This window comes from Cavia porcellus, unplaced genomic scaffold, assembly GCF_034190915.1.
Source record: "Cavia porcellus strain 051 isolate PalLab524CR breed Dunkin Hartley unplaced genomic scaffold, mCavPor4.1 scaffold_22, whole genome shotgun sequence".
In the NCBI taxonomy this organism is placed as follows: domain Eukaryota; kingdom Metazoa; phylum Chordata; class Mammalia; order Rodentia; family Caviidae; genus Cavia; species Cavia porcellus.
In genome coordinates, this window is record NW_026947505.1 from 37,303,208 (window position 1) to 37,315,740 (window position 12,533).

The window sequence follows — 12,533 nt, forward strand, 5'->3', positions numbered from 1 at the left end:
TCACTTCACATTTTTACATCAGCTCTGTCTTGTTACATACAAAATACAATAATGAGGGTACAGAGACACACAAACAATTAACAGTCACAGTCTCAGCAAAGTAGAAGTCCTCACCTATCTCCCAGGGAAAGGACTGGGCTCACCACTTAAAAAGCATTGATATTTGAGGTATATCCTCCAGTGAACTCCATCTCTAAGTCTCTTCATTCTGTCCCTCACATCAGCACACAGGGCTGGTGCCTCTGACCTCATGCATTGAAGTAACCCTTCAAAGCAAGCAGACTTCCACAACAAGCCCATGACCTCTCTATCCACTGTCTGCATTAGACACAGGGTCACATGTGAGGTATACAATTTTCATGTTCCGGATACTAAACATTTTTGCAGTGTATCATGGGTGAGGGTATATCTAGTAATTGTCCTCTCAGAATGTGACTAAAATGAACTGACATTCCTGTATTCTGTTGTTTCACAGAAAGTTGCTGGGGAAATAAACAACAATAACAACAACAACAACAACAAAACCCACTAGTCACCACCCTGTTACAAAGATGCTTTTGAAGTGATTGTAGGCTGCAGGAAGCTGACACATGCTATTGGGCTGTCTTCAGAGGTTTACACCTGAGCTGAACCCAATGTTACAGGATCAACAGACTCTCTGAGCCTGCCTGTGCATCTTCACACACCTCTCCTTGTGTCACCAACCAGCTTACCAAGTTGCATCCCATTCTGACTGTCTGGGTCCCTCTGGCGGCTCTAAAGGGCACAGGCTGAAAGGAAATCCCCTAAGGAATCCCCTGAAGGAATGTGGAATCTGTTCCCAACTTGTAGTCAGTTGGAGTGCGCCTTAAGGCTGATGTTTTAGGTGGAGTATGTTTCTAGTCTCTCCAGCTCCGAAGCTGTCATTGAAGCTGCATGTGTTGAGGGGTGGGTGTTCCTCACATCTGTGTTATTTTGTGTTATAGCAGTTAGTGTGGTGCCAAGGGGCCCCAAATGGAGCGAAGTGGGAATTTTGGTCACACCACCCACGCCTCTGTGGATGGTCTCTCCAGACTGGGCATTTCCAGGGAGAGCCCCTTTATAATTTCATGCTGCAATTTGGTAACGACCACTGTTAACACTGTCTTTGCTGTTCTTTCCAGCCAGCTGCCTCCCGTTCACCCTCAAAGGTGGGAGCAAAGGACCGGCTTTGCTGGCACTGCGGAGCAGGGCAGACACCCGGGAGCAAATGAGCAATGACCCTGCAGAAGGCACTCTGGGTTCCTGCAATGCAACAGGTACTATGGAATCTAGGATGACAACTGCACTCTGGGACTTTACCTACCTTTCCTTGCATGCTCTGTGACAAAGTAGCTGAAAGAATTGCCCGCCATTGGGAGGGACTTAGTAATTGTCTCTGTTAAAATTGGGCTCAAAGAAGTGGCTTTATGAGAGTTTTCTGGAGCATTTTGTGTGGTTTCTTTCCTTTTTCAATTTCTGAAGTGAGAACAGTCACCTTCTGGGTAAATACAACTGTCAAATTAGTAATTTTATATGACAATGAATAACATCCTCACTCACTAGCAAGCAAGGGCATTTTCAGTGTGAAAATAACTTGCATTATTTTCACTCAACCGTTTTTCCTGCTAAATTAAGTATCTAGCTAAGACTTCCTGATTTTGCTGCAAGTGTCCATGATGTGGGATTATTAAAACCTGGCAAGTCAAGTTCCTAAATACAAAACTGGGTTTTTTGTTTCTAAAATAGAGAAAATGATGATCCTCTTCAAAAGTAATCTATGCATAAGAGCTGAAATGGTCAAAATACAGCAGAAGCAGAGGAGAGAAAAGGAGGTCACAGGTGTGGGAGGCTCACACATCTTCCTCGTAGGCCACAGGTTTAGATCAGGTGTTTGGAAAACATACAAATTCCAAGCAAAAGAGTGATGGGAGATGACATTTTGAAAGATCGTTCCAATGTCATAAAATGGGAGGCAAGAGGGCAAGACTGAGCAGAGGTGAGATGAAGGACGAAGATGGTAGTTCTAAAAAGCAAACCTGCCTTAGGATAGGGTGCAGTGTCAGCACCGCGAATGTGGTGGGAGACACAGGGAGGACAGAGCGCTGCTGGTGTGTTCTGGTATAGTTTGTGGTTCAGCCCTGGGTCCAGCTGTTGCAAGGAGGCTAGAGACGGGAAGATGCAGGTTTGGGAGTCGGTGGCCTGGACACTCTGCTCTGGTCACAGAAGATGAGGGACCCCTCAGGTATCCATGAAAAGTATGTGGAGTCCATAGCTAAAGACCCAAATGTGTGGCTCTAAGAAGATCCAAAGCATAGAACTCATGTGCTGACTGTGTTTTCCCAGAGAGAGCCAGTTAGTGAGCAGTTGAGAAGTAAGTGCTGGGTCCCAGCAGAACTCTGGGACTGAGGACTAGAGATGCCACCAGACGACTGGGAGGGAGGAAGTAGGCTGGTGTGGAAGCCCAAAAGAGGAAGTGTTTCAAGGAGAACATGAGCAATTGTGACATGTGCTATTAGGAACTTACGATAGGAAATGGTGATGCAGAGACCTGGGTGACCTAAACCAGTGTCTTCAGTGCAGGAGCAAGAGATGGAAGAGGAGACAGCGAGTACAGTTAATTCTCCCAGCAAGTTTTGTTTTACAGTAGAATAGAGTGGGATGATAGCAGCCAGCAGAAAAGCTGAAAAATGGGAGGGTTTGCTTGTTTATTTGTGACAGGGTCTTCCTATGTAGTCAAAGCTGCTCTTGAGTTTATGATCCTCCTGTTGGATGTTGCATTTTGTTTGCTGCTTTTTGGTTTTTTGTTTTATTAGTACTCAGGATTGAACTAAGGGCCTTTTCACTAAGCTATGTCTTCAACTCTCATTGGAAATAGGTTCTTCCTAAGTTGCCCAGGCTGGGCAGAAACTTGTGATCCTGTTGCCTCAAGATCCCTGAGTCCTGAGATTATAGGTCTGCCTAGGAAAACACCAGATTGCACTGGGTCCTACCACCAGCACCTGGGAATGGTCTAAATGATATAGAGAGACTTGCTTTTATGTATAGAAAGATCAAGAGCAAGTCTAGAACCTTTGTTTTCAACTTTGATCACGAGTAAAAGTTGCTCATCCTGGATCCAAAACCCCATAGTGGGGGAAAAAAAGCACAAAAACAGGAAGCTACAAACACACACAATCAGGCACACAGTCATGCAAACACATCAGCTTCAATCCCAGTGCAAAGACCAATAAAAATGCCCTGCTGTGGCTGGGTTGTCACTTGTCATATGTAGCAATTGTAACTCAAGTTTAAAGTAATTAAAAGTCACTGAAATTAAAAATGTTGCTTATGGGCCGGGGGTTTAGCTCAGCTGCTTAAGTTCCTGTTTGGTAAGCGCAAGGTTGTGAGTTCAATCCCTGGTACTAAAAAAAAAAAACAAAACAATAAATGCTGTTTATCTGTCACATGGTCCCACTTCAGGTGCTCCTCAAGTTACTTTCACCCTCAAAAGGAGATTCTAGCAGCTAGGGGTAAGATAGGCCCAGTGCAAAGGAAGTTTTGGGACCCCTGGAGAAGATAACACTCAGTCCTGACTCAGTGGGGAATTTAAGCGGAATTCAGTGAAGTGACAAGACCATGAATTTGAAGAATTAGGAAACACCATAACCAGATGGCATTCTTGAGGACCTCAAAGGTGACCTCTATCCACATGGAGGACTCCAAACAGAATCAGAGAAGAAATTGAAAACAGTAAAAATGTGCTAAATCTATCCTAGATATTAAATTCAATATTTTCTTTGTGATTCAATTCCTTGCAACTCTGAACACAATTCCTTTGGAACTGAGACACATTTGTAAATCACAGAATTGGGCCCAATCCTCTCTCACTGGCATCCTGGAACAGAGGACAGAGCTCTGTTAGTGCCAGGAGGCAGTCCCTTGAAGGCCTGTCTCTGGGGTGACCCCTACCCCCATGTGAACACCAAGCAGAGACCTAGAGTCCCATCACTCCCAGGCCCACCAAGGTTCTGGAGGAGGAAAGCTGCAAGTGGCCCCATTTCCAGTAGGACAGGGCAGCACTAGGGCAGCGCTGGAGGGAAGGAGGGGAAGCTGCAGCAGCCCACAACAACCTGAACCAAAGCAATTTGTCTATTTGGGGGGGGGGGGAATATTTCCTGTAATTAAACAACTGGCTTAAAATTAAACTCCTAGGACACAACATCCTAAGTTAATATCTCTAGCCTATTGGGTTTCCAGGTTAGCATTTGTCAAGGGTATAAGTTAATTCTAATCACGTATTATTTCTTCCGTAGTAAAAGACAATGCCTTGTTTAACACTTTAAAAATCATTCTTTGAGGGGCTGGGGATTTAGCTCAGCAGCATAAGCGCCTGCCTTGCAAGCAGGCAGTCGTGAGTTCGATCCCTGGTACTGATAAAAAGGAAAAAGACAAAAAAAAAAAAAATCGTTCTTTATCACTCATAAACTCTTTGGAAAATCTGCTTTTCCTTGAGAGAAAACTTATAATTCTGTTATTCATAAATCTTTTTTTTGTCCCCTAAAGTCTGGATGGTAATTTTGAAATGTTGGTATCCAAAGAAACTTTTCACCAAATAATGAAAATTAATTATTCTTCAAGGTTTTCCTTCTTGTTCTGACTACCTGGGAAATTTCTAGCAAAATTAGTCTTTAAAGTTTTAATGGGGAGACTGTATTAACATTGTGGCCAAGGAATGTCAAGATTAAGAAATAGGATCTATGACTCAGATTCAACTCCTTTCCTTAGCTTTTTATAAGATCAGAAACTGGACTTTGTCAGTTAATTACATTATTTACATTTACTGTCTTTTTACATATTCTTCAGAACATTAATTTATGATTTTGTAATGACAATAATCCCTTTCTATCAACCAGGGTGTTCCTGTCCATGACCCACAGAAACCTCCCTCCTGCTACTGAAATATCTAGGAAACCAAAGAGTAATCAGAAGTTTGCTTAGACAAAGAGGAAAAAATATATCTTGGAGGATATTTCATCTGCACCACTCTACTATCATTGAAATGTTCTTGGTGTCTAGTTGAAAAACCGTTCTAGTAACTTGCTCCATCTCCCAGGCTGTCCCGCCCGCACCCCTCCCCCACAGCGGACCCAAGGGGAACTGACATTAGCATTTCAGAAGCTAGTCTGGTCTCCTCTAGCCACCACTGTCCCTATTCCTGGGAAATGTGGCTGCCTCCATAGCACAAACACTTTCTTCCCTCCACCTTCTGTGGGAGCCTGTCACATTTCCTTCTGAGTGACTAACAATATGACTACTGTTGATCGGAATTTACATAAGCCTACTTTTACCTCTGTCTTTTCTGTGTTTTGACTGTAAGCAATCTCAGTTCTTTTTGGAGGAAGAGGGGAATTTATATTCTAATGCAAATAAGTAAAATTCCAATGATTGCTTTATTTATTTTCTTCACAATAGCCAGGGTAATTGTAATGTTTTAAAAGTTATGACTTTTAAGAAATAGGTCCCATATTTTGCCTTTTATTAAAATAATCTATCAACCAAATTATAATAGCCATCTTTTCCCTTATCTTTTTAATTAGTGTATGTTGGCTAATACAGATCAATGGTTTCATTTTGTTAGATTCTTGTGCACACATAACACATTTTGATAATTTTCTCTTCCCATAACCATCTTATATATAAAAAGAATTATACCCAGTAAACTAGGTATGAGTAATTTTCCAGTGAAAGTTCTACTTATTGTGTGGTATATTTCACATATCACAATTCTGTTACAATAGATTGCTTGGCCAATCCTTGGAATTTGCCTTACGACTCCCATAAACGTGTTGAAGAGCACTCTGAATTTTATGCCAAGTTAGATGCTACGGGAAACACAATGAAGGAAAAAAAAAAATGTCCCTAGTTTAAATGGTTTGGTCATAGAAAGGGCTATGTGTAGGAGTGGGATCTACGTAGTTAACAGGTTGCTTCACACTTGGAAATTCCCAGCTCTTAGCAATAAGTATTCAGGCCAGTTGTTCACAGGTGAGAAGATTTCTGTCTCTTCTAATCTCATCTGTTTCAGAACAGAGAAACGTGGATCCAAACTGTGGCAAACAATTTGACTAAGCTTTGCCTGATCAATCCCCCATCCCTCATCCAGTCACCCGATGTCTTCCGATGCCAGCACCACAAGTGCTGGGTGATGGCAGGAAGCACCTATTGTGGAACAAGTTAGTGCTTTGGATTGTCGCATATGAGGAGAGTTGATCTCCCTCAAAGAGGCAGTGGCCTCCAAAAAGTCACAACAATTATGGATGGGTAATAGGCGCAGAAGATTGGCCAGGAAAATGAGGGAAAACGTCAATGGACACCTAGGGCATCTGGCTGGCCGTGGGCTTTATTCACTGGCATAGAGTTATTTTTTTTAAAGTATGCTCTTTTTTCCTCTGTGACCCAAAAGCATAAAATTAACAAGTATATAACAAGAAGAATGTTTTTATCTGTTTGATTTTATTTTTCTTACTCCTCTCTTATAGCTCCACAGACATTTCCTGTGCATAAGACCTAATCAACAGGATTTTTTTGTTCTTGTTGAAATCTCACTAATTTTTATTTTCCTCTTCATAGTCAATAAGCATTACTCTCAGTATGTCTGCAAGTGTGATGATAGGAATTAGTGTGCCTCAGAGGGGTTCAGGTGTTGACAAGTAGGATAGCATATGTGGATTTTGGGGTGAACTGTTCTTGAAAGAGATACTATTCAGAAAAACTACATCACTGCTCCTCATGCAATATACTCTGCCTTGATGGAGTGGGCGAGGGTGTCCTGGCTGATTCAGCCTTGGCACGGGTATCGCCTGTGTGCTTCCCGAGTCTCTCTCCCAACCACCCTGCCACTCTCTCTTTGAAGGAGCACAGTTGGGTCCTTCCAAAGCTGTTCCACTGTGAGTCTGTTCATCTGGCTGTAGAGACTGCGAGGACTGCAGCCAACACCACCCACAGTTTGTTCTGGACTCAAGCCAGTGGACATGAGCCAGTTCTTGGTGCACACAGACTCTCTCTGTCACAGTGTGATGTGCTGTTGAATGTGACGCTGCAGCTGGGTTTACTCCTCCTCAGTGAGCGTGTGAATGTGTTTGGGTGAGTACACAGCCTCCCTGGAACATGTGGAGAAAAGAATGCTAAATGCTGTGTTATCTATGACTTGAGGACTCCTGAAACTCTTATATCCATTCGTTTTGCTGATCTGATTTTGTGACCTGAAAAGTCACACCCTTGCTGTGATGGCATCAGGCCCTAACATTCCCCTTTAGAGAATCTCAAGGAATTCAAAAGCAAGAAGCATTCCCTTCCCAACACGTATGCCAGCTAGGAGATTCAGTAAGAAAGAAGTACAGCTAGAGTGACAGCCAAAGGCAGAGACGGAAACAGGGAGACAGGAGTTCCCAGAAAGTTCTGGCTATTCAAGGAATTATCAAAATACGCGATGGGTGTTTAAATTTAAAAATTTATTCAAGTAAAAGAAACACTGCAATTAATCCCTCTCAAAACACTTCCCCTTGCTTTGCACACATTATCTCATCAGCCTTGCCACTTTCCAAAGCAGTTCTGGAAGTCTTCTTTCCTATGTTTACAAGACATGATAAAAAATGAAGTGAATGCAGCTGCCTGGGAAAGACAGGCCAGATACAAACATTACCATGTGTCCATATCCCCCTATTCACTAGATCTGGCACCTTGTGACCTCTGGTTCTTCCCCCAAAGTCAAAACGATCATGAAGCATGAATGTCTTCAGTCAGTACAAAACATTGAGCCAGCCATGACAGACAACTTGCAGAACTGCTTCAGAGAGTGGCAAGAATGATGGATAAGTGAATTCAAAGTGAGTGGGTATTTTGAAAGGAATCTCTGGCAGTGTGTCTTTTAATGAAATAAATGTTTTTAACTTATTCACCATGTATCTTAATTACACCTTCGTTGCTTTGGGCCCATGGCCAATGTTTATAAAGCCAACCATTGTGACATATCTTTGGAGTAAGTTAGCAAATTAAACAGTTCCTGAGCACTGGAATATATAATTTTTTCTTATCTGTATTCTTAAATGCAAGCAGCAGATCCCTCTCCGTGCTCTTCTCATTTTATGTTTGAGATGACTTTTGAACTCATTTTTAAAGCTTTGAGCCAATCTGCCACCTCCACAGTGGGTGGAGGAGAAGTGACTTATAAGCAGGATGAGTGACAAGGACCGCCCATTGTCTTATCTGTGTTACTCAAAGAACCCTCAAACACTTCCAAAACCTGGTGAGATGACATGCATGCTTTTGTCCCATCACCTACACTAAAGGGACAGGTGGGGGCTAAAGCCACAATTGTATCACCTCTGCATCCCATCTATAGACTTGAAATCAATCTGCTTCAGACAGGGTGGCCACTCCAGACTCCATCCTAGATGAAAGTCAAGGTGACCACGCAGCTTGAGTTCTGCTTTTAGACTGAGATGCTGTCATTTCATTTAAATGAAAATAATTGCATGCAGGGTTGCAAATGAACCCAAGGTTCTACCCTGGGAGCTCCAAAGTGAGCTGTTCTCAGAGTAAGTGAAATCTCTATGCTTCACCTCTAAGAGATGCTAAATGGTTTTCACAAAAATGGAATTTAAAATTCCACAGGCCTACAAGGGCAGTGGAAGCTCAACACTTTCAAGTCACCGAAGCTCATGGGCATTGGCTCAATACTGACCTTCCTTCAGCCAGGCTGGCCCTATGAATCCTATGCCTTGTGCGAAGAACATCAGGGCCTTATATGGTTTGATTCCCTGGAGGAAAAGACAAGAGAGACCACCATTGCAGCAGGAGGAGCCTGGGAGCCTGGATACTCTTACTGTGTGCCTGTGGATCATAACCTTGCTGGCTCTTCTGGCTTCTTTGAGCCCTGCACTGCTTCAGTTTAGCAGTGGTCAATGTCCTCCTTTCTCGCTGCAAATTAGTTGATCTTAACAGTTCAGTCCTCACTGCTTAGACAGATTTCCCCAGTGCTAAAGTCCCTCTCTTTCATGGGGCTAGTGTGTACTTGTGCTGGCTGGAAAAGCAGTATTCACACTGCAGCTTCTGGCTGAGAGAATGTAGCTGGCTACAGAGGCAGATTAGAATCAAGCCCTCAGGGTGCAGGCGAGGGCAGAGATAAGCTCTGCAGCAAGGAGCCCATTGACATCAGCAAACAGGGAACAAGATCTGAGTTCACTGAATTAGAAATAGTCCTTGTCAGAAAGATACACAAAAAGGGGCTGAGGATCTTTAAAAAATAATGCTTCAAAATGTGCCTATTCTCTGCCCTTTGTGGTTATCCTCTGCAGTTTATTGCACCTGGAGTTTAGCCATCTTGAGGTAAATCCTCTGCTGTCTCAAGGGAGGCTCTGCCAAGAGTCACCAGGCCTAATGAAGTTCATATTTTCAGGGTGTCAGTATCACTTTTTGGGAAAATCTAAGTATAAGTAAATTCAAATATAGCTGAACACCCTGAGTACCTTCCTGGCCTCCTGCAGTGCAGGCTTATAGACTGTTTTATGGGTCCCACTCACCATCTTCCTTACGTCCCATAAAGTCTCCTTTCCCCAAGGAATTCCTTGCACCTTTGCCTCACCAGCTGGCATTCTTCAGCATTGATTTCAAGTTTACGGACTCTGCCCTGACTTGCTTATGCTCCAAACACACATACACATGCACACATACACAGCCATGAACGTGTATAGCAGACTATCCCCAACTTTGTAACACCAAAGTACCTTATTCTTACATTTCTCCCTGTGTGAAAAAGTATGTTGCCCTCTGTTACCAGATCATGGCTTTTCTAGTGGCAGAGCCTCTCATTTGCTTCTATATGGCCAGAAGCTAGAGTCAGGTCATGTTAGAAATTTAACGTAATAGTTGTTATCAAATCAAAGAAAATGGCCTAGCCCAAGCATGTGCTACCAGCTCCTTTCCCTTACATAATGTTTACTAGGTTTCCATGTTGCAACATACACAAAAGTTTCTTTTTATGGTCAATTGATCTTCCATTATATGAATACTCAGTATTTTTTCTCTCCATTCATCTAATGATAGTTGTTTGGGTTATTTCTGTCTTTTGATTAGTATGACAAATACTGTTATAAAATTTATGTACCCTTTTTTCCTCTGATTTGTCTCTACTGTTTCTCTATTTTATGCTTTTGTTCATTTCTGCTTGAATCTATAATCTTCTTTTCTGCTAGCTTTTAGTTTAGTTTGCTCGTCTTTTTTAAATTGTCTTAAGTTGAAAAGTTAAATAATTGAATTCAGATTGCTTTTTTTAATTAATGCAAACGTTTACAGGTATAAGTTTCCATAAGCAGTGCTTTAACTGTGCCCCATAAATGTTAGTATGTTGTGTCTTTCACTTATTTTGGAGTCTTTTAAATTTCTCTTGATTGCTGACTCATAAATTGTTCAAATATGTTGCTTAATTTCCACGTAGTCGTAGGCTTTCCATATTTTTCCATTATTGAATCCTGATTCATTTTTATCTTTTAAAATTTGTTGGACATTATTTTAAGATATGGTCTGCCTGGAGAATGTTTCACATGCTCTTGAGAAATATATAGTATTAGTAGGTGAGGTACTCCAAAAATGTCTGTTAGGACTAGTTGATTCTAGTTTTCTAGTTAGTATTCTGCTTTGTTTTCTATTCAGTATCAAAATTGGGATAGAGAAGTATCAAGATATTATTGAGTTGCTCATTTTCTTTTGAGATTTTGTTTCTTGTGTTTGGTGATCTGTGTTAGCACATAAATCTTTGTATTTCTTTTATCTTCTTCCTGGACTGATACTTTAATCATTGTAAAATGTTTTTCTTTATTCTTTTATTAAACTTGTTTTTATTTTAATGTAATAAAAGTATGTATTAAATATAAATATAAGCCTCTTACATAAAAAACAAAATTCATAAGAAAGCAATAAGTAAATAACAATACTTAATATGCTGTGTATCTTGACCTTATCAGAATGGCAAAAATATTACTCAGAGTAAATTGCAAATAATGAAAGAAATTTTGTCTTACAAAAAAAAAACAAAAAGACAAGATTTCTTTTCAGAGAATAAATGAAACTAGTGGTATAAATGAAAAAACAGCATTTATCTTAAAATATGTTTGAAACAATAGATAATTTGGGAATTATTTGAAATTCTCCCCACTTCCTATGTATATACTGTTTTACTCTTTATTTATGTATACATTTTGAGTTTCTCATGTAAAAAAATGTGGTATTTAAGCTTCTACATCTGACTTATTTTACTTAACTTTATGTTCTCAAGTTATATCCATTTGCCTACAAATGCCTCAAGTCCATCTTTATGACAGAGTAGTACATCATTGTTATGGTTTGTGTCTACATGTCCCTTCAAGCCTTATGTGGTCAGGGGTTTTTTCAGAGATTTAGGTTTTTTTAGAATCTAGAATTATGTGATTGATTCATAGTGCAGTGTTGAGATTACGAGTGCTGAGATTAAAGGTAGGTGATTTCGGGATCTGTACACTGACTGGATTGGCACCACCCTAATCCTGGTAGACTGAATACAGTGTAAGGGACAGAAAGTAGCTTATCTCACTTTCCTTTATCTTGCTCTCTTTTGTTGCTTTTGCTGTCTTCTACCACCATGAACTGTTCCCCCTCTGCCACGTGCCTTGGAGCCAGTTGATTATGGACTGAAACCTCTGCAAACTGTGAGCCAAATAAATCTTTCCTCCCTTAATTTGCAGTTGTTGGATATTTTGTCTCAACAATGAAAGAATAGTAGCTAAGACAACCATTGTGTATAAATACCATATATTCTTCCATCCAGCTATCAATGGACATATATACTGTTTCAAGATCAAGCTATTATAAATTGTCCAGCTATGGATGTGGATATGCATACCTTTTTATAATACAGTGATCTTAACTCTTTTGGGAAAATACCTAGAAGGGAGATAGCTGGACCAAATGGTATTTCTATTTCTAGCTTTCTAAGGAATACCCATACTGATTTCTATAGTGGTTGTACTAGTTTACATACCCACCTACAATGTAGAAATGTCCTTTTAACTCCCACATCCTCACTAGCATTTGCTATTATTTGATTTACTGAGGGTGGTTATTCTTCCTGCAGTAAGATAGTGTTTCAGTGTAGTTTTTATTTGCATTTTGCTAATGACAAGCGATATTCAACATTTTTTCATGTGTTTATTAGCCCATTGTACTTCTTCTGAGAAGTTTGTATTCATTTTAGTTCCCCATTATTGACTAGGTCTTTTATTTTGAGGGTTTTAATTTTTGGGATTCTTTATATACTCTAAACATTAATTCTTTGTATGAGGAATAGCTCACAATTTTTTTACCATTCTTTAGGTTGTCTCTTCATTCTGTTGGTGGTTTCTTTTGCTTTGAAGGGATTTGTGATTTAGTTCCATTAATTCTTAATATTATTTCTTGTGCTATTAGATTCCTGTTTAGAAATTCCCTGTTTATACATGTCTTCAAGAGTTTTACCTATTTTA

At 40.5% G+C, this 12,533-nt stretch overlaps 1 protein-coding gene across 2 annotated transcripts in view; it reads left to right on the forward strand.

Annotated features, from left to right (window-relative positions):
• Window positions 1-12,533, forward strand: part of Pde10a (phosphodiesterase 10A) — a 566,879-nt gene that overhangs the window by 257,482 nt on the left and 296,864 nt on the right. For both annotated transcript variants that reach the window (XM_063233086.1, XM_063233084.1), the window contains exon 2: window positions 1,143-1,277. In XM_063233086.1, coding sequence (XP_063089156.1) covers window positions 1,229-1,277 — 49 coding nt within the window. In that variant the 5' untranslated portion in view covers window positions 1,143-1,228. The remainder of the gene's footprint in view (window positions 1-1,142; window positions 1,278-12,533) is intronic.